The 21,873-nt window shown below is 49.0% G+C and overlaps 1 protein-coding gene across 11 annotated transcripts in view; it reads left to right on the top strand.

Annotated features, from left to right (window-relative positions):
• npnta (nephronectin a) overlaps positions 1-21,873 on the top strand; it is an 82,495-nt gene that overhangs the window by 10,642 nt on the left and 49,980 nt on the right. For 6 of the 11 annotated variants that reach the window (XM_052517045.1, XM_052517053.1, XM_052517048.1 and 3 more), the window contains exon 2: positions 14,262-14,362. In XM_052517045.1, coding sequence (XP_052373005.1) covers positions 14,262-14,362 — 101 coding nt within the window. Of the gene's footprint in view, positions 1-14,261; positions 14,363-20,302; positions 20,360-21,873 lie in introns of all 11 variants that reach the window. The other 5 variants (XM_052517046.1, XM_052517054.1, XM_052517050.1 and 2 more) reach the window with 2 other exon arrangements.

Below are 21,873 nucleotides of genomic sequence, written 5' to 3'. Positions count from 1 at the left end.
TGGTAGAGATGGAGGAGAGAGTGGTAGAGATGGAGGGAGAGAGTGGTAGAGATGGAGGGAGAGAGTGGTAGAGATGGAGGGAGAGATGGAGAGATGGAGAGAGAGTGGTAGAGATGGAGGGATAGAGTGGTAGAGATGGAGGGAGAGAGTGGTAGAGATGGAGGAGAGAGTGGTAGAGATGGAGGAGAGAGTGGTATAGATGGAGGGATAGAGTGGTATAGATGGAGGGAGAGAGTGGTATAGATGGAGGGAGAGAGTGGTAGAGATGGAGGGAGAGAGTGGTAGAGATGGAGGGAGAGAGTGGTAGAGATGGAGGGAGAGAGTGGTAGAGATGGAGGGAGAGAGTGGTAGAGATGGAGGGAGAGAGTGGTAGAGATGGAGGGAGAGAGTGGTATAGATGGAGGGAGAGAGTGGTAGAGATGGAGGGAGAGAGTGGTAGAGATGGAGGGAGAGAGTGGTAGAGATGGAGGGAGAGAGTGGTAGAGATGGAGGGAGAGAGTGGTAGAGATGGAGGGAGAGAGTGGTAGAGATGGAGGGAGAGAGTGGTATAGATGGAGGAGAGAGTGGTAGAGATGGAGGGAGAGAGTGGTAGAGATGGAGGGAGAGAGTGGTAGAGATGGAGGGAGAGAGTGGTAGAGATGGAGGGAGAGAGAGAGATGGAGGGAGAGATGGAGATGGAGAGAGAGTGGTAGAGATGGAGGGAGAGAGTGGTAGAGATGGAGGAGAGAGTGGTAGAGATGGAGGAGAGAGTGGTAGAGATGGAGGGAGAGAGTGGTAGAGATGGAGGGAGAGAGTGGTAGAGATGGAGGGAGAGAGTGGTAGAGATGGAGGGAGAGAGTGGTAGAGATGGAGGAGAGAGTGGTAGATGGAGGAGAGAGTGGTAGAGATGGAGGGAAAGAGTGGTAGAGATGGAGGGAGAGAGTGGTAGAGATGGAGGGAGAGTGGTAGAGATGGAGGGAGAGAGTGGTATAGATGGAGGGAGAGAGTGGTATAGATGGAGGGAGAGAGTGGTAGAGATGGAGGGAGAGAGTGGTAGAGATGGAGGGAGAGAGTGGTAGAGATGGAGGGAGAGTGGTAGAGATGGAGGGAGAGAGTGGTATAGATGGAGGGAGAGAGTGGTAGAGATGGAGGGAGAGAGTGGTATAGATGGAGGGAGAGAGTGGTAGAGATGGAGGGAGAGAGTGGTAGAGATGGAGGAGAGAGTGGTATAGATGGAGGGAGAGAGGTATAGATGGATAGATGGAGGGAGAGAGTGGTAGAGATGGAGGGAGAGAGTGGTAGAGATGGAGGGAGAGAGTGGTAGAGATGGAGGGAGAGAGTGGTAGAGATGGAGGGAGAGAGTGGTAGAGATGGAGGGAGAGAGTGGTAGAGATGGAGGGAGAGAGTGGTAGAGATGGAGGGAGAGAGTGGTAGAGATGGAGGGAGAGAGTGGTATAGATGGAGGGAGAGAGTGGTATAGATGGAGGGAGAGAGTGGTAGAGATGGAGGGAGAGAGTGGTAGAGATGGAGGGAGAGTGGTAGAGATGGAGGGAGAGAGTGGTAGAGATGGAGGGAGAGAGTGGTAGAGATGGAGGGAGAGAGTGGTAGAGATGGAGGGAGAGAGTGGTAGAGATGGAGGGAGAGAGTGGTAGAGATGGAGGGAGAGAGTGGTAGAGATGGAGGGAGAGAGTGGTATAGATGGAGGGAGAGAGTGGTATAGATGGAGGAGAGAGTGGTAGAGATGGAGGGAGAGAGTGGTATAGATGGAGGGAGAGAGTGGTAGAGATGGAGGGAGAGAGTGGTAGAGATGGAGGGAGAGAGTGGTAGAGATGGAGGGAGAGAGTGGTAGAGATGGAGGGAGAGAGTGGTAGAGATGGAGGGAGAGTGGTAGAGATGGAGGGAGAGAGTGGTATAGATGGAGGGAGAGAGTGGTAGAGATGGAGGGAGAGAGTGGTATAGATGGAGGGAGAGAGTGGTAGAGATGGAGGGAGAGAGTGGTATAGATGGAGGAGAGAGTGGTAGAGATGGAGGGAGAGATGGAGGATGGAGGGAGAGAGTGGTAGAGATGGAGGGAGAGAGTGGTAGAGATGGAGGGAGAGAGTGGTAGAGATGGAGGGAGAGAGTGGTAGAGATGGAGGAGAGAGTGGTATAGATGGAGGGAGAGAGTGGTAGAGATGGAGGGAGAGAGTGGTAGAGATGGAGGGAGAGAGTGGTAGAGATGGAGGGAGAGAGTGGTAGAGATGGAGGGAGAGAGGTATAGATGGAGGGAGAGAGTGGTAGAGATGGAGGGAGAGAGTGGTAGAGATGGAGGGAGAGAGTGGTAGAGATGGAGGAGAGAGTGGTAGAGATGGAGGGAGAGAGTGGTATAGATGGAGGGAGAGAGTGGTAGAGATGGAGGGAGAGAGTGGTATAGATGGAGGGAGAGAGTGGTAGAGATGGAGGGAGAGAGTGGTAGAGATGGAGGAGAGAGTGGTATAGATGGAGGGAGAGAGTGGTAGAGATGGAGGGAGAGAGTGGTAGAGATGGAGGGAGAGAGTGGTAGAGATGGAGGGAGAGAGTGGTAGAGATGGAGGGAGAGAGTGGTAGAGATGGAGGGAGAGAGTGGTAGAGATGGAGGGAGAGAGTGGTAGAGATGGAGGGAGAGAGTGGTAGAGATGGAGGGAGAGAGTGGTAGAGATGGAGGGAGAGAGTGGTATAGATGGAGGGAGAGAGTGGTAGAGATGGAGGGAGAGAGTGGTAGAGATGGAGGGAGAGAGTGGTAGAGATGGAGGGAGAGAGTGGTAGAGATGGAGGGAGAGAGTGGTAGAGATGGAGGAGAGAGTGGTAGAGATGGAGGAGAGAGTGGTAGAGATGGAGGGAGAGAGTGGTAGTGGAGAGAGATGGAGGATGGAGGGAGAGAGTGGTAGAGATGAGGGAGAGTGGAGGATGGAGAGAGAGTGGTAGAGATGGAGGGAGAGAGTGGTAGAGATGGAGGGAGAGAGTGGTAGAGATGGAGGGAGAGAGTGGTAGAGATGGAGGGAGAGAGTGGTAGAGATGGAGGGAGAGAGTGGTAGAGATGGAGGGAGAGAGTGGTAGAGATGGAGGGAGAGAGTGGTAGAGATGGAGGGAGAGAGTGGTATAGATGGAGGGAGAGAGTGGTAGAGATGGAGGGAGAGAGTGGTATAGATGGAGGGAGAGAGTGGTATAGATGGAGGGAGAGAGTGGTAGAGATGGAGGGAGAGAGTGGTAGAGATGGAGGGAGAGAGTGGTATAGATGGAGGGAGAGAGTGGTAGAGATGGAGGGAGAGATGGAGGAGAGATGGTAGGGAGGGAGAGAGTGGTAGAGATGGAGGGAGAGAGTGGTAGAGATGGAGGAGAGAGTGGCAGTAGAGATGGAGGAGAGAGTGGTAGAGATGGAGGGAGAGAGTGGTAGAGATGGAGGGAGAGAGTGGTAGAGATGGAGGGAGAGAGTGGTAGAGATGGAGGGAGAGAGTGGTAGAGATGGAGGGAGAGAGTATAGATGGAGGAGAGATGGTAGAGATGGAGGGAGAGAGTGGTAGAGATGGAGGGAGAGAGTGGTAGAGATGGAGGGAGAGAGTGGTAGAGATGGAGGGAGAGAGTGGTAGAGATGGAGGGAGAGAGTGGTAGAGATGGAGGGAGAGAGTGGTATAGATGGAGGGAGAGAGTGGTAGAGATGGAGGGAGAGAGTGGTATAGATGGAGGGATAGAGTGGTAGAGATGGAGGGAGAGAGTGGTATAGATGGAGGGAGAGAGTGGTAGAGATGGAGGGAGAGAGTGGTATAGATGGAGGGAGAGAGTGGTAGAGATGGAGGGAGAGAGTGGTAGAGATGGAGGGAGAGAGTGGTATAGATGGAGGGAGAGAGTGGTAGAGATGGAGGGAGAGAGTGGTAGAGATGGAGGGAGAGAGTGGTAGAGATGGAGGATGGTAGAGATGGAGGGAGAGTGGTAGAGATGGAGGGAGAGAGTGGTAGAGATGGAGGGAGAGAGTGGTAGAGATGGAGGGAGAGAGTGGTAGAGATGGAGGGAGAGAGTGGTATAGATGGAGGGAGAGAGTGGTATAGATGGAGGGAGAGAGTGGTAGAGATGGAGAGAGTGGTAGAGATGGAGGGAGAGAGTGGTAGAGATGGAGGGAGAGAGTGGTAGAGATGGAGGGAGAGAGTGGTAGAGATGGAGGGAGAGAGTGGTAGAGATGGAGGGAGAGAGTGGTAGAGATGGAGGAGAGAGTGGTAGAGATGGAGGGAGAGAGTGGTATAGATGGAGGGAGAGAGTGGTAGAGATGGAGGGAGAGTGGTAGAGATGGAGGGATAGAGTGGTAGAGATGGAGGGAGAGAGTGGTAGAGATGGAGGGAGAGAGTGGTATAGATGGAGGGAGAGAGTGGTAGAGATGGAGGGAGAGAGTGGTATAGGAGGGAAAGTGGGAGGGAGAGAGTGGTATAGATGGAGGGAGAGAGTGGTAGAGATGGAGGGAGAGAGTGGTAGAGATGGAGGGAGAGAGTGGTATAGATGGAGGGAGAGAGTGGTATAGATGGAGGGAGAGAGTGGTAGAGATGGAGGGAGAGAGTGGTATAGATGGAGGGAGAGAGTGGTATAGATGGAGGGAGAGAGTGGTATAGATGGAGGGAGAGAGTGGTATAGATGGAGGGAGAGAGTGGTATAGATGGAGGGAGAGAGTGGTATAGATGGAGGGAGAGAGTGGTATAGATGGAGGGAGAGAGTGGTATAGATGGAGGGAGAGAGTGGTATAGATGGAGGGAGAGAGTGGTAGAGATGGAGGGAGAGAGTGGTAGAGATGGAGGGAGAGTGGTATAGATGGAGGGAGAGAGTGGTAGAGATGGAGGAGAGAGTGGTAGAGATGGAGGAGAGAGTGGTAGAGATGGAGGGAGAGAGTGGTAGAGATGGAGGAGAGAGTGGTAGAGATGGAGGGAGAGAGTGGTATAGATGGAGGAGAGAGTGGTAGAGATGGAGGGAGAGAGTGGTAGAGATGGAGGGAGAGAGTGGTAGAGATGGAGGAGAGAGAGTGGTAGAGATGGAGGGAGAGTGGTAGAGATGGAGGGAGAGAGTGGTAGAGATGGAGGAGAGAGTGGTATAGATGGAGGGAGAGAGTGGTAGAGATGGAGGAGAGAGTGGTAGAGATGGAGGGAGAGAGTGGTATAGATGGAGGGAGAGAGTGGTAGGATGGAGGAGAGAGTGGTAGAGATGGAGGGAGAGAGTGGTAGAGATGGAGGGAGAGAGTGGTAGAGATGGAGGGAGAGAGTGGTAGAGATGGAGGGAGAGAGTGGTAGAGATGGAGGGAGAGTGGTAGAGATGGAGGGAGAGAGTGGTAGAGATGGAGGGAGAGAGTGTAGAGATGGAGTGATAGAGTGGTAGAGATGGAGGGAGAGAGTGGTAGAGATGGAGGGAGAGAGTGGTAGAGATGGAGGGAGAGAGTGGTAGAGATGGAGGGAGAGAGTGGTAGAGATGGAGGGAGAGAGTGGTAGAGATGGAGGGAGAGAGTGGTAGAGATGGAGGAGAGAGTGGTAGAGATGGAGGGAGAGAGTGGTAGAGATGGAGGGAGAGAGTGGTAGAGATGGAGGGAGAGAGTGGTAGAGATGGAGGGAGAGAGTGGTAGAGATGGAGGGAGAGAGGAGGGAGAGAGTGGTAGAGATGGAGGGAGAGAGTGGTAGAGATGGAGGAGAGAGTGGTAGAGATGGAGGAGAGAGAGTGGTAGAGATGGAGGGAGAGAGTGGTAGAGATGGAGGGAGAGAGTGGTAGAGATGGAGGGAGAGAGTGGTATAGATGGAGGGAGAGAGTGGTAGAGATGGAGGGAGAGAGTGGTAGAGATGGAGGGAGAGAGTGGTAGAGATGGAGGGAGAGAGTGGTAGAGATGGAGGGAGAGAGTGGTAGAGATGGAGGGAGAGAGTGGTAGAGATGGAGGAGAGAGTGGATGGAGGGAGAGAGTGGTAGAGATGGAGGGAGAGAGTGGTAGAGATGGAGGGAGAGAGTGGTAGAGATGGAGGGAGAGAGTGGTAGAGATGGAGGGAGAGAGTGGTAGAGATGGAGGGAGAGAGTGGTAGAGATGGAGGAGAGAGTGGTAGAGATGGAGGAGAGAGTGGTAGAGATGGAGGGAGAGAGTGGTAGAGATGGAGGGAGAGTGGTAGAGATGGAGGGAGAGAGTGGTAGAGATGGAGGGAGAGAGTGGTAGAGATGGAGGGAGAGAGTGGTAGAGATGGAGGGAGAGAGTGGTAGAGATGGAGGGAGAGAGTGGTAGAGATGGAGGGAGAGAGTGGTAGAGATGGAGGGAGAGAGTGGTAGAGATGGAGGGAGAGAGTGGTAGAGATGGAGGGAGAGAGTGGTAGAGATGGAGGGAGAGAGAGAGATGGAGGGAGAGAGTGGTAGAGATGGAGGGAGAGAGTGGTAGAGATGGAGGGAAAGAGAGAGATGGAGGGAGAGAGTGGTAGAGATGGAGGGAGAGAGTGGTAGAGATGGAGGGAGAGAGTGGTAGAGATGGAGGGAGAGAGTGGTAGAGATGGAGGGAGAGAGTGGTAGAGATGGAGGGAGAGAGTGGTAGAGATGGAGGGAGAGAGTGGTAGAGATGGAGGGAGAGAGTGGTAGAGATGGAGGGAGAGAGTGGTAGAGATGGAGGGAGAGAGTGGTAGAGATGGAGGGAGAGAGTGGTAGAGATGGAGGGAGAGAGTGGTATAGATGGAGTGATAGAGTGGTAGAGATGGAGGGAGAGAGTGGTAGAGATGGAGGGAGAGAGTGGTAGAGATGGAGGGAGAGAGGATGGAGAGAGTGGTAGAGATGGAGGGAGAGAGTGGTAGAGATGGAGGGAGAGTGGTAGAGATGGAGGGAGAGAGTGGTAGAGATGGAGGAGATGGAGGAGAGTGGTATAGATGGAGGGAGAGAGTGGAGATAGAGATGGAGGGAGAGAGAGTGGTATAGATGGAGGGAGAGAGTGGTAGAGATGGAGATGGAGAGATGGAGAGTGGTAGAGATGGAGGGAGAGAGTGGTAGAGATGGAGGGAGAGAGTGGTAGAGATGGAGGGAGAGAGTGGTATAGATGGAGGGAGAGAGTGGTAGAGATGGAGGGAGAGAGTGGTAGAGATGGAGGGAGAGAGTGGTAGAGGATGGAGGGAGAGAGTGGTAGAGATGGAGGGAGAGAGTGGTAGAGATGGAGGGAGAGAGTGGTAGAGATGGAGGAGAGAGAGTGGTAGAGATGGAGGGAGAGAGTGGTAGAGATGGAGGGAGAGAGTGGTAGAGATGGAGGGAGAGAGTGGTAGAGATGGAGGGAGAGAGTGGTAGAGATGGAGGGAGAGAGTGGTAGAGATGGAGGGAGAGAGTGGTAGAGATGGAGGGAGAGAGTGGTAGAGATGGAGGGAGAGAGTGGTAGAGATGGAGGGAGAGAGTGGTAGAGATGGAGGGAGAGAGTGGTAGAGATGGAGGGAGAGAGTGGTAGAGATGGAGGGAGAGAGTGGTAGAGATGGAGGGAGAGAGTGGTAGAGATGAGGGAGAGAGAGTGGAGGGAGAGAGTGGTAGAGATGGAGGGAGAGAGTGGTAGAGATGGAGGGAGAGTGGTAGAGATGGAGGGAGGAGTGGTGGAGAGATGGAGATATAGGTAGAGATGGAGGGAGAGAGTGGTATAGATGGAGGGAGAGTGGTAGAGATGGAGGGAGAGAGTGGTAGAGATGGAGGGAGAGAGTGGTAGAGATGGAGGGAGAGAGTGGTAGAGATGGAGGGAGAGAGTGGTAGAGATGGAGGGAGAGAGTGGTAGAGATGGAGGGAGAGAGTGGTAGAGATGGAGGGATGGTAGAGATGGAGGGAGAGAGTGGTATAGATGGAGGGAGAGAGTGGTAGAGATGGAGGGAGAGAGTGGTAGAGATGGAGAGATGGAGAGATGGAGAGAGAGTGGTAGAGATGGAGGGAGAGAGTGGTAGAGATGGAGGGAGAGAGTGGTAGAGATGGAGGGAGAGAGTGGTAGAGATGGAGGAGAGAGTGGTAGAGATGGAGGGAGAGAGTGGTAGAGATGGAGGGAGAGAGTGGTAGAGATGGAGGGAGAGAGTGGTATAGATGGAGGGAGAGAGTGGTAGAGATGGAGGGAGAGAGTGGTAGAGATGGAGGGAGAGAGTGGTAGAGATGGAGGGAGAGAGTGGTAGAGATGGAGGGAGAGAGTGGTATAGATGGAGGGAGAGAGAGATGGAGGGAGAGATGGAGGAGGGAGAGAGTGGTAGAGATGGAGGGAGAGAGTGGTAGAGATGGAGGGAGAGAGTGGTAGAGATGGAGGGAGAGAGTGGTAGAGATGGAGGGAGAGAGTGGTAGAGGGAGAGAGTGGAGGATGGAGGGAGAGTGGTAGAGATGGAGGGAGAGAGTGGTAGAGATGGAGGGAGAGAGTGGTAGAGATGGAGGGAGAGAGTGGTAGAGATGGAGGGAGAGAGTGGTAGAGATGGAGGGAGAGAGTGGTAGAGATGGAGGGAGAGAGTGGTAGAGATGGAGGGAGAGAGTGGTAGAGATGGAGGGAGAGAGTGGTAGAGATGGAGGGAGAGAGTGGTAGAGATGGAGGGAGAGAGTGGTAGAGATGGAGGGAGAGAGTGGTAGAGATGGAGGGAGAGAGTGGTAGAGATGGAGGGAGGGAGAGGAGAGTGGTATAGATGGAGGGAGAGAGTGGTAGAGATGGAGGGAGAGAGTGGTAGAGATGGAGGGAGAGAGTGGTAGAGATGGAGGGAGGGGTAGAGATGGAGGGAGAGGTAGTGGTAGAGATGGAGGGAGAGAGTGGTATAGATGGAGGGAGAGAGTGGTAGAGATGGAGGGAGAGAGTGGTAGAGATGGAGGGAGAGAGTGGTAGAGATGGAGGGAGAGAGTGGTAGAGATGGAGAGATGGAGGGAGGGAGAGTGGTAGAGATGGAGGGAGAGAGTGGTAGAGATGGAGGGAGAGAGTGGTATAGATGGAGGGAGAGAGTGGTAGAGATGGAGGAGAGAGTGGTAGAGAGGAGGTATGGATGGAGGAGAGAGTGGTAGAGATGGAGGGAGAGAGTGGTAGAGATGGAGGGAGAGAGTAGAGATGGAGGGAGAGAGTGGTAGAGATGGAGGGATGGAGGGAGAGAGTGGTAGAGATGGAGGGAGAGAGTGGTATAGATGGAGGGAGAGTGGTAGAGATGGAGGGAGAGAGTGGTAGAGATGGAGGGAGAGAGTGGTAGAGATGGAGGGAGAGAGTGGTATAGATGGAGGGAGAGAGTGGTAGAGATGGAGGATGGAGGGAGAGTGGTAGAGATGGAGGGAGAGAGTGGTAGAGATGGAGGGAGGCCCTAGATGGAGGGAGAGTGGTAGAGATGGAGGGAGAGAGTGGTAGAGATGGAGGGAGAGAGTGGTATAGATGGAGGGAGAGAGTGGTAGAGATGGAGGGAGAGAGTGGTAGAGATGGAGGGAGAGAGTGGTAGAGATGGAGGGAAAGTGGTAGATGGAGGACCAAGTGGTAGAGATGGAGGGAGAGAGTGGTATAGATGGAGGGAGAGAGTGGTAGAGATGGAGGGAGAGAGTGGAGGAGAGAGTGGTAGAGATGGAGGGAGAGAGTGGTATAGATGGAGGGAGAGAGTGGTAGAGATGGAGGGAGAGAGTGGTAGAGATGGAGGGAGAGAGTGGTAGAGATGGAGGGAGAGAGTGGTAGAGATGGAGGGAGAGAGTGGTAGAGATGGAGGGAGAGTGGTAGAGATGGAGGGAGAGAGTGGTAGAGATGGAGGGATGGAGATGGAGGGAGAGTGGTAGAGATGGAGGGAGAGAGTGGTATAGATGGAGGGAGAGAGTGGTAGAGATGGAGGGAGGGAGAGAGTGGTAGAGATGGAGGGAGAGAGTGGTAGAGATGGAGGAGAGTGGTATGGAGGGAGAGAGTGGTAGAGATGGAGGGAGAGAGTGGTATGATGGAGGGAAAGTGGTAGAGATGGAGGGAGAGAGTGGTATAGATGGAGGAGAGAGTGGTAGAGATGGAGGGAGAGTGGTAGAGATGGAGGGAGAGAGTGGTAGAGATGGAGGGAGAGAGTGGTATAGATGGAGGGAGTGGTAGCTCTGGATGGAGGATGGAGGGAGAGTGGTAGAGATGGAGGGAGAGAGTGGTAGGATGGAGGGAGAGAGTGGTAGAGATGGAGGGAGAGAGTGGTAGAGATGGAGGGAGAGAGTGAGAGATGGAGGGAGAGAGTGGTAGAGATGGAGGGAGAGAGAGATGGAGGGAGAGTGGTGGATGGAGGGAGAGAGTGGTAGAGATGGAGGGAGGGAGAGTGGTATAGATGGAGGGAGAGAGTGGTAGAGATGGAGGGAGAGAGTGGTAGAGATGGAGGGAGATGGAGGGTAGAGATGGAGGGAGAGAGTGGTAGAGATGGAGGAGAGAGTGGTATAGATGGAGGGAGAGAGTGGTAGAGAGGAGGAGGGAGAGATGGAGGGAGAGAGTAGATGGAGGGAGAGAGTGGTAGAGATGGAGGGAGAGAGTGGTAGAGATGGAGGGAGAGAGTGGTAGAGATGGAGAAAGTGTTTTTTCAGAGAGTGGTATAGATGGAGGGAGAGAGTGGTAGAGATGGAGGATAGAGAGATGGAGGAGAGAGTGGTAGAGATGGAGGGAGAGAGTGGTAGAGATGGAGGGAGAGAGTGGTATAGATGGAGGGAGAGAGTGGTAGAGATGGAGGGAGAGAGTGGTAGAGATGGAGGGAGAGAGTGGTAGATGGATATAGGAGGCAGAGATGGAGGGAGAGAGTGGTAGAGATGGAGGGAGAGAGTGGTAGAGATGGAGGGAGAGAGAGTGGAGGGAGAGATGGTATAGATGGAGGGAGAGAGTGGTAGAGATGGAGGGAGAGAGTGGTAGAGATGGAGGGAGAGAGTGGTAGAGATGGAGGGAGAGAGTGGTAGAGATGGAGGGAGAGAGTGGTAGATGGAGGGAAAGTGGTAGAGATGGAGGGAGAGAGTGGTAGAGATGGAGGGAGAGAGTGGTAGATGGAGGGAGAGAGTGGTAGAGATGGAGGAGAGAGAGATGGAGGGAGAGATGGAGGGGAGAGAGTGGTAGAGATGGAGGGAGAGAGTGGTATGGAGATGGAGGGAGGGAGAGTGGTAGAGATGGAGGGAGAGAGTGGTAGAGATGGAGGGAGAGAGTGGTAGAGATGGAGGGAGAGAGAGAGATGGAGGGAGAGAGTGGTAGAGATGGTGGGAGAGATGGGGAGAGAGTGGTAGAGATGGAGGGAGAGAGTGGTAGAGATGGTGGGAGAGAGTGGTAGAGATGGAGGGAGAGAGTGGTAGAGATGGAGGGAAAGAGAGAGATGGAGGGAGAGAGTGGTAGAGATGGTGGGAGAGAATTGTAGAGATGGAGGGAAAGAGAGAGATGGGGGAGAGAGTGGTAGAGGTGGTGGGAGAGAGGGAAAGAGATGGAGGGAGAGAGTGGTAGAGATGGAAAGAGAGAGAGAGACAGTGACAGAGAGCGCTTTCTCTCTCTCTCTTTCTCTCTCTCTCTCTCTCTCTCTCTCTCTCTCTCTCTCTCTCTCTCTCTCTCTCTCTCTCTCTCTCTCTCTCTCTCTCTCCCACCTCACCTCCTGTTCCACTGGCGTGGCATCACACGTCTCTTTATGAGGTACCTCTCAAAGTTCATTTGCATCATCGCCTGTTCGTTGGCATTGCTGCCCTGCCTGCCCGCCGCACAGGGTCGACTACACTGCCACTTTTTGTGTTGCAAAAACGCTTCAGGAAAACCAATTATCATCCTCCCACTCAGTTGGCGAGGCTATGCCCGCAATATCATATCACTTTTAGGCCCTATTAGTTTTACGCTGGTGGATAAAAATTACCCCTGAATAATAACAGCCAAGGAGTTATGTTTAAATTAGTAATACGACGATGAACCAATTTGCAGCAACTCTTCCTCCTCGTTATTATGTGTTAATCAGCTATTTTAATGATGTTTTTCACCCGTTGATCCACATTCAATATTGATAGTTATTAGCAAGGCATGCTATTAGCTATCAGCAGAGGGTTGTGGCAATGGGACTATATCCCTGTATCTGACCAGGTGCTCAGTGTGTGTGTGTGTGTGTGTGTGTGTGTGTGTGTGTGTGTGTGTGTGTGTGTGTGTGTGTGTGTGTGTGTGTGTGTGTGTGTGTGTGTGTGTGTGTGTGTGTGTGTGTGTGTGTGTGCATATGTGTGTGCATATGTGTGTGTGTGTGACCTGTGGCTCCATCTGGTCAGTGGTCCTGCTGTGTGTGCACGGTAACTCTCGGCCCCCAATTCACAATCATGTTTGGCAATCAATTCCAGAGCCCTCTCCTCTGCTTCTTTATCTTCTCCTCCCTTCTCCTCTTCTCTCCTCCTCTCTCTATTTCTCTCCTTAACATTCCCAATGTGTCTCCTATTGGATTGTGCTCAGGGCTCCTGATTTTCTCTCTCTCTCTCTCTCTCTCTCTCTCTCTCTTTTGCCAGCCATGCTGCATAGAAACATTTTCCCTGGTCCTGCCATTTCCACTTAGCATCATCCATCAGACTTTCTCCACTGTGAAGTGATTGGCAGCGGGGGCAGACATTAGCATTTCCAGAGTTTTGGCAATGGAGGCTTAACTGGATGGGATAGCAGGAGGGTAGGACGTGTCCCGCATGCACAACCACGTCAATCTCAGTCTCCTCAGCCCTCAATGCTGAGGCACGATAGAGCAAGGCAAGACGCCCCCTTCTGCCAAGTGTTTTTTTCAAGACACCTTTGGCTACTTCCTTTCGATAACAAGCATCAGAACCTTGATCTCTCTGTTGTTACAAAACATTCAGATATAAATTAATTGTCTAGAACGGAGATGATTCTGTGTCATGTAGAATTTAGAATCAGCTCTGTTCGTTCTATTTCTACTGTCTCTGATTCATTTAGCTAACGTCACAGAACACAACCATGCTCTGATCGTTGTCCCCATCCGAGGCATCCTTAAATGGGCTTAATCTTTCTCAATTTCCTGTTAAAAATATGTTGTGCTGTGCTTCCGCTACAGATAAATAAGTCATCCTACTCTACTCTGCCAAGAAGCTATTTCTCTGAAATAGAACAGAATGTAACATCAGTTCACAGAAACATTATTTAGGCTGGTTTTCATACAAGAACTGTCATAAGGTATTTGCCCATTGCCAGGATGAAAACGGCTCTAGACTCATGTTCTCTTTCCTATTTCTGAAAGATGGCATTATCCTTCCCCACTTCCTTTAATAGCAAATTACATTCTGACATTCTGTTTCTGATAAAGTTTCATTTGGACGTTGGCACACAGACAGTCGATGCTCATGACGCCTCGTTTGGTTTTGGCACTCAGAGCAGGGGCTTGTTCAACTGTGACATTCAGATTGGACTGTGTTGTGCAGAGCAGATAGGACTGTCTGTCATGCCATTGTGTCAGATCTATTCCTTTTATTTCTATCTGCGATGTTCAGAACATTTCACATCACTGAATACAACCCAGTCTGAAGATGGGGGGGGGGGCGTCACATTATGAACGTCACAATGATAACACACCACAGTCTAATCTCTAAACACACACACACACACACACACACACACACACACACACACACACACACACACACACACACACACACACACACACACACACACACACACACACACACACACACACACACACACACACACACACACACACACACACCTTCATTCTGAGCTATGGGAGTCTCTGCCTGGCCCCACAGATTAAAGTGTCAGTGATCACTGATGTGGAGAGAAGCTTGTCGTATTAGTTACATTCGGTCCTGTTCTTCTGTAGTCTCACCCGTAAGTCTTCAGCTCTGACATCACACCAACCAACATGGCTCCCCTGTGCAATAAATGCCAACATGCTGATTGGGAAATGTCCTGTGTTTTTGTGCCAGCTCGCTCACAGATAAGTTTGTTTACTTTCCTTACACATTCTAAGGGACATAGGAGGAGCTTCGCATTTGGAAAACAAGTAACATTTAATTATGTGCAGGTAAAGAATGAACAAACATATATTCAGTCTGCCAGTCAGTGCCTTGGGCTTTGTTTTGAATGAGACTGCTCTGTCTCTGTCTCTGTCTCTGTCTCTGTCTCTGTCTCTGTCTCTGTCTCTGTCTCTGTCTCTGTCTCTGTCTCTGTCTCTCTCTCTCTCTCTCTCTCTCTCTCTCTCTGTCTCTGTCTCTTTGTCTCTTTGTCTCTCTGTCTCTGTCTCTCTCTCCCTCTCTCTCCCGGCTTGGTGGGCAAGAACCAACAGACCCTGCTGGCTTTTAAATTCGTCCATTTTAATTGGCTGTGAACTGATAGAGCTGTCTCCTGACAGGTGGCCTCGGCAGATGGCCTCGTCCAATGGGCTGTGTCGCTACGGCGCCCGCATCGACTGCTGCTGGGGATGGACCCGGCGCTCCTGGGGCCACTGCCAACGTGAGTAGTGCCAACTCTACCGTGCCCGCTGCTGGGTTAGGGTTACCGGGGGCAACCAGGGTTTCCGACAGGGGTTGCCGTGGGTTACCTGGGTGTAGCTGCTGGGATCTAACCACAATTAGGATGTAGAAAGAGGATTAAACACCCGTCTAGAATCAATCAAATGTATTTATAAAGCCCTTTTTTACATCAGCCAATGTCACAAAGTGCTATACAGAAGACATATAGTATCTAAGGGCTCTGAAACACACACTCTACCAACGAGCACACGGCACACACACTTGTTCATAGGCACATACGTGGACGTACACACACACAAAGTGAAAAATACACTTGACATTTTCACTGCTGCTTTTGAGTTTTCCGTGTTGTGGGAACGATATTCTAGCCGTAAATAATGCTCTAGTGAGCAGATTCCCATTATACGCTTGTAGCCATGTAAACAGGTAATTGATTGCTGTGAGTGTATATTTTGTAAATGTCATGTACTGTATATGTAAATGCAGGTGTGCAGGGAATCAATTTGGTGACATGTTGAGTAAATCCAGTCATGGATTCAGAGGATGCCCCTACTGTAAATATACCTTGTTTTACTAGAATAAGCCTACTGTAGCCTCAATATACCTCTTTTTACTAGAATGAGTCTACTGTAGCCTCAATATACCTCGTTTTACTAGAATAAGCCTACTGTAGCCTCAATATACCTCTTTTTACTAGAATGAGCCTACTGTAGCCTCAATATACCTCGTTTTACTAGAATAAGCCTACTGTAGCCTCAATATACCTCGTTTTACTAGAATGAGCCTACTGTAGCCTCAATATACCTCTTTTTACTAGAATGAGCCTACTGTAGCCTCAATATACCTCGTTTTACTAGAATAAGCCTACTGTAGCCTCAATATACCTCTTTTAACTAGAATGAGCCTACTGTAGCCTCAATATACCTTGTTTTACTAGAATGAGCCTACTGTAAATATACCTTGTTTTGCTAGAATGAGCCTACTGTGGCCTCTATATACCTCATTTTACTAGAATGAGCCTACTGTAGCCTCAATATACCTTGTTTTACTAGAATGAGCCTACAGTAGCCTCAATATACATTGTTTTACTAGAATGGGCCTACAGTAGCCTCAATATACCTCATTTTACTAGAATGAGCCTACTGTAGCCTCAATATACCTTGTTTTACTAGAATGAGCCTACAGTAGCCTCAATATACCGCGTTTTACTAGAATGAGCCTACTGTAGCCTCAATATACCTCGTTTTACTAGAATGAGCCTACTGTAGCCTCAATATACCTTGTTTTACTAGAATGAACACATTTTGTGCAACAGTATTACATTATACCACCGTCTGATATTATATTGACCCTTAATAAAATATCTAGCCCTATGGACAAATATTGACTCTTATGGAAACAGAGAAGTATTGGCTGCTGCCATACTGTGTAATTATATCCTGCAGAGATGTGTGAATGATATTAATAGGGAGCTCTGAAAGTGTCGAGCAGCCTGACAAATGGGAGATACACTGCATGGCTTGCTGCACACATGATGGTACAGCTGTTGCTTCGGCTGCGGAAGTGTGATGGGTGACACAACGGGCTTACTTACGCACAACATGTAGAGAGTAGACGGAGAGAGGCTGGGCTGCATGTTGGCTCCGTCTCTGTCAATCTACTAACCTGGAAGCCTGGGGGTGGGGGAGGGGTTATAATGCTTTCATGTCATCGTCATTATACTTCACATCACCTTCATAACCTTTCACCTCATATGCATTTTGTTTAGCTCTTTTGTTGTTGTTGTTTTTTTGCTAATCACTTGTCATGACTCATGCTATAATCATGCTAGAGTTTTTGGTGTTTGTTCATGTTGTCGTTTTTAGATGAAACTAAAATGTCACACTGCTGGTCCCTGTCCAAAGGTATTTACTTCACGGTGAGCTCTATTGTTTCCGTTTGGCACTGGGCCTTCCATTGGATGCCCTGTTATGGTTGCCTGGTCCCAGATCTGTTTGTGTTGTCCTACAATGACCAGAGAAGCTATCAAGACAGTACATACTGACCTGGGAGAAGGCTACTGTAATGGTGGCCCGCTTATTGCCCTTTCGTTCTCCCCTAGGTGAGGGTGTTGAGCTCAATAACCTTCACTTGGTTTAGGTTTGGCATCAGGCCCTCCTTTCAGACACTCTGTTATGGTGGTCGACCTCGTTCCCTTCCCTTCTCCCCTAGGTGAGAGTGTTAGTGTTGAGTTGAGTAACCTTAGGCCCACTTATCGTGTCAGATTAACATTCTGCCTCGCCGCCAGCTGACTCTCCTCTCCTCTTTATCCCTCGCTCCTCATTTGAGGTGAAAAGAAAAACAGAATATGGTAATTGCATTCTCACATAGACCCTAGCTTGAGAAAAACAAGTTATGGTAATGACATAGCGACTCAGACTTAGAGCCAGACCAAGACTGTGCTGGGAGGGAACTCAAGAGACGAGGCTCAAGACAAAGTGGCAGAAATGGATGCTTTTGTGGTTGCTATTATTTGTGACGGCTAAGGCCCCAACATGTTGCTAGGCTAGTTAGCTAAGAGCTCTGCTGTCGTGTTGGCAGGAATCCCTGTCCTCCCCAACATGTTGCTAGGCTAGTTAGCTAAGAGCTCTGCTGTCGTGTTGGCAGGAATCCCTGTCCTCCCCAACATGTTGCTAGGCTAGTTAGCTAAGAGCTCTGCTGTCGTGTTGGCAGGAATCCCTGTCCTCCCCAACATGTTGCTAGGCTAGTTAGCTAAGAGCTCTGCTGTCGTGTTGGCAGGAATCCCTGTCCTCCCCAACATGTTGCTAGGCTAGTTAGCTCAGAGCTCTGCTGTCGTGTTGGCAGGAATCTCTGTCCTCCCCAACATGTTGCTAGGCTAGTTAGCTAAGAGCTCTGCTGTCGTATTAGCAGGAATCCCTGTACTCAATACGTGTTGATTCCTGGTCATTTTGGGCTTGGCTCAGGTCCTCCCAGCTGTCCATGTTGGATCAGTCAGGAAGAGGAAGTTAGCTCCGTTTCTAGAGTAGACAGAATATAACATCATATATCAGACCAAATATTTGTTTTATCCTGTTTGGGTTTAGCTCCATCCTCTGTGTTGATTTGAAATGAATTGACAGGTGAAAACAATATGGTGGAATCAAGCCCATCGTAAGGCTGTCTTTCACCTGGTCAGTTCTCTCAGATCAGTGCAATGAAGGAGAAGACAGGAGGCAAGGAGAGGACAGTGTTTCTAGACAATTGAGAAATACACAAGATCTACAGTGACAGGGATTAGTAGAGTGATCCGTGTTTCCGCTTGACGTTTGATTGACATGTTGAAGTCCTTTGGGTGAGTAGATACCTTTGACAGGACCTTGTTTCTGTTCATTAAACAGCAGTGTGTTATCTGTCTGTTTTCTCTAACACTGTTCCAAAGTACCCATCAGGAGTCTCACACATTCCATGTCAAGTACGAGAAAACGTTGAGTTCATCTCGGAGAGTCGTCCCCCCTCTCGGCAAAAGCTACTTTTACCCACCACCTGTTTTTGAAGGAAACCGTATCGTTTTCCCGCCAGCCATCCGTCTCAGACGTTGTGATAAATCAATGCCATAGGAGAAAAACCAGAATGTTCGCTAACGCCTTCAAATGCCCCCGACCGAGCGTACCACACGAGTCCAATCACTCGAGACCTCAATCAGTACTCCATCATGTTGCCACAGGGCTGATTTAAACTTCGGAGACGGAGGGAGGCCAGTCGTCATGGATTACAGATTACACCACTGCAGTTTTGGGGCCGGCCCCGGAGATTAGATTGGTGGTGCTATCGGGTTCTGGCTGTCTCCAGCCCTGCAAGAGTTCAGTGATCGGTCTGGGTGACTGCTCACAAAGAATGGAGAACTGGAATGGGTCTGCCCCGAATTTAAAGCTCCCTGTCCCCAGAACTGAGAGAGAGAGAGGAGAGATGGGAGAGGGAGTGAGTGAGTAGAGATAGACAGAGAGAGAGAGAGAGTGACAGAGAGAAATGGAGAAGGAGAGAGATGGTGGAGAGAGAGGAGAGAGCAAGAGAGAGAGAGAGAGGGACAGAAAGAGAGAAACGAGAGGAAGAAAGAGAAAGCGAGAGATTTATTATAGGCCAAGCATTTCCATTGGTACGACACTGACATGTTATGCGATTGGGTGGTTTAAATCACAGGCAGCGTTACTTTACTTTATCCAAGTGCCACCATAAACAGAGATGCATTTGCCTTGCTAAGCATCTGCAGTATATCTCCAATGATTACATACACATCAGAATGTCCCTCAGGTTTAACTCACAGTCAGGATGAGAATAGACCACTGGCAAATCAACAAGTTTTTCTTAGTCCTCACGTCCTAGTCGTTTAGTCATAACAAGCTCTCGGATTATGGCAAAGAGCTGCAAAAAATATGGCAAAGAGCTGCAATTAATCAAACCAACACTAAACAAATGACAGTGATTTTTTAAATGAATTTAATCAAATTGAAGCCTCCTCAGTTGCATCATATTCCATCTCTCTCATTCTCTCTCTCATTCTCTCTCTCTCTCTTCCTCCTTTCTCTCTCTCGCTCTCCCTACAAATGGAATCCCAAATTAACTCTCTCCTACCGGTCTATTGCTTTGATCCCGGATTTTGGAAAGAAATCCAAGAGGATACCGATCTTCAGTGCAGTTTTGCCTGAGACTGTTTAGTCGGTTTCCCTCTCGAAGTACAAAGTAGCTTGGATTAGGAGAGGACTTTTAATTGGTAATGGAAGCCAATGAGTGAGTGACAAAATGGGTAAACTGATACAGTTTAACCAAAACCCTGGCCGTGACCCTTCACCCTGAGGGTGAGGATAGGCAAAAAACACATTTCCAAATATAGGGCAAATTTAAGCACCCATTAAATAATAATAGTCTTAAATAGCTTCTCTTTGTCTCGTTTTCTTCAAGGCCACTGATCTGCTATTAGCTGGATGGGGGAAATCCATTCAATAGAGACTTAATCATGTAGTTTGATCTGTTAGTGGTAATGAGGTAAGTAAGAGACAAGGAAGGTAAGGTAATAAAAAGTACATGGATTCTGAAAGGGAGAAATCAATAGATTGTGTTTCAATTCAACGTGGGCCTAGGAAGGATCAAATACTTTGTCAAATATCAATCTGTTCATACCTAAGCACTTGTATCAATTATTTGTCAGACACAGAAAAATATGCTGCGGCCTCCTTCAAAATGTGGTGACGGTGGTGGTATTTTTATCCATCAAAGGAATGGAGGAGGACATTGAATTGAACATCACAGAATCTGCAGCCTGTGTGTTAGAAGAAAACGCCTTGTCTTTCTCCTCTTGGCTTGTGATGTGAACGTTCCACAAATATGCAATTAGCCAGCATGATGCCACGTGGCATCTCTGCGGAACCACGGCACAATTTGACCATCAATGTTACTAATTAAACTAATCTAAACTCCAATTTGTAAACATTTTTCAAACATAGCTATTAGCTACTGGCAACATTGCGTGATGAGAAGCATCCATTCTCCATGGTGCTTATGCTAACTGCCATTTAAATTGAATTTTCACTTCGTTTCCCATTGACATCAATGCATTACTAGACTTAAGTGGAAGTTGGAATTCACCCCTGTGCTTACATTTAGTGTGATTGATCTAAACTTGAATTTGTAAGCATGTTCAAGATGTAGCTACTAGCTACATTGCATGTTGCGAAGGGGACGTGACATCCAACGCCCATTCTCTGTGGTTGTAACCATGTAATGTGTGTGACTCCTTGTTATGCTTTGTCCATCATTTCAAGAATGCTTTACTCGACAAAAAGAGCACGGCTCTCTGGCTCTCTCATGCCATGATTCTGTTCTCTCATCCAACCAAGACAAGACGCTGGAATGTTCTTTTCTTTGTGTTTGCACATTTGTTTTGCAGCAGGCGTCTTCGCTCTAACCCACAGAGTAGTCGGGAGAATACGGTGTCCGCCACAAGGTCAGCTGCTCCACATATTTCTTTCAAATAATTATTGGCAAGACGAGGTCCAGGAGGCAGCGAGGCAGACACATCCTCTGAATCCTGGCTTCACTGATTTATTAATAGTCACCTCCCCCCCTTCTCCCTCATCCTCCCCCCTTCCCCATCCCCTTGGCAAAGAAATATCTCCTCCCTTTCTGGCTTGAGAACTCTGGTGCTGCAGCCACCGTTTGGCGTTCACACCAGCAACTTGACTGAGAGCTATGTGATGATGCCCTCAGATGGCTAAGTGTTAGTTATTCATTTCCTGTGCGTTTGATATCCTCATATAAACTATATACAGCTGCCTAGTTAGTACATGAAAACTTCCTCAACCAAGAGCCTATGTAAAATAATTGTAGTTCAATGTAGATTACTTCCCAATCTTCCAAATGGTACGTTTACATCAGTGATGACAGATTATGTGTTGTTTCAGTCGGGGTCTCAACTTACTGTTGCAAGTTAAAATAGTAGAATAAACAAGGTGCAATGAAAAAATGTGGTTGTGCATCAGCAGTTTTCCTCTTGTTATGTCAGTCACTGATAGTCACTCAATTAGCCCACGTCAGCGAAAGTATTTTCGAATGGTAAGTTAGTCTAGCGGCCAGCTATCTAAACTTAGTAATCATGGTGGAATTACCAGCCGGGGGGCCCCCATTGATTTTTGTTATTCAGTCTTACTCAGAAACACTATCATATTAAAAACTGCAAGCAAATTCTCTACACCCTGTGGCAAACTGCGTAGAAGTTTAGGAAATGAGATGTAAAATAGCTCATTTTCCTCTCTGCCCGATGGCAAAATGTGTAGAATTGCACGAAATTAACTCCGCTGTCAGATAACGGAATGCTAAAATGTTTTTTCTAGCAAAACATGTATGTCAAGCAGTACAGTAAAAAATATCCAGCTTTTCTTCTACCCGAATACAATGATTTTGACAATATCATATACTGTATCTTACTTAACATATGAACTGTCTTTTCCAAACACTGTCAAGTTACAGTAGTTAGTGAAATGTAGCTGGAGCAACTTCCTCATTCCAATGAAGTTCACAAACATCTGACCCCCAGAGACCAAAAGTAGACCAACATCTTTAGCGTAGACATTAAAGCCCGTAGATGGTGATAGCGCTGACAGCATCCACGTATTCCTATGGAAGCCGGAAGTATTTGAATTTGAACCACGCCATATTGCTGCATGGGGCTGAATGGCACCAAGAAATTGCTAAGGATCATGGTAAAAGTGGCCGTAACTAGCAAAGGTTCATGGTCGATGTAGTCATTTTCATCCTGCCTGAGAGAGCCAACTCCACCGGGCGCGAGCCTCCCCGTAGCCTGCTACGATTGGTCTGTGTCAGCACATGGTCCTGTGTGACGACAAATGTAGTAGTCAGAATGGATCACTATTTAATTAAATATCTAGATTTGATTGACCGTAGGATTGAACTTGATGATAATAAACTAATATTAGAGGCTAAAACTGCCTTCAAAATGTT

Source organism: Oncorhynchus keta, unplaced genomic scaffold, assembly GCF_023373465.1.
Source record: "Oncorhynchus keta strain PuntledgeMale-10-30-2019 unplaced genomic scaffold, Oket_V2 Un_scaffold_5722_pilon_pilon, whole genome shotgun sequence".
In the NCBI taxonomy this organism is placed as follows: Eukaryota; Metazoa; Chordata; class Actinopteri; order Salmoniformes; family Salmonidae; genus Oncorhynchus; species Oncorhynchus keta.
This window is presented reverse-complemented; position numbering and strand designations above follow the sequence as displayed.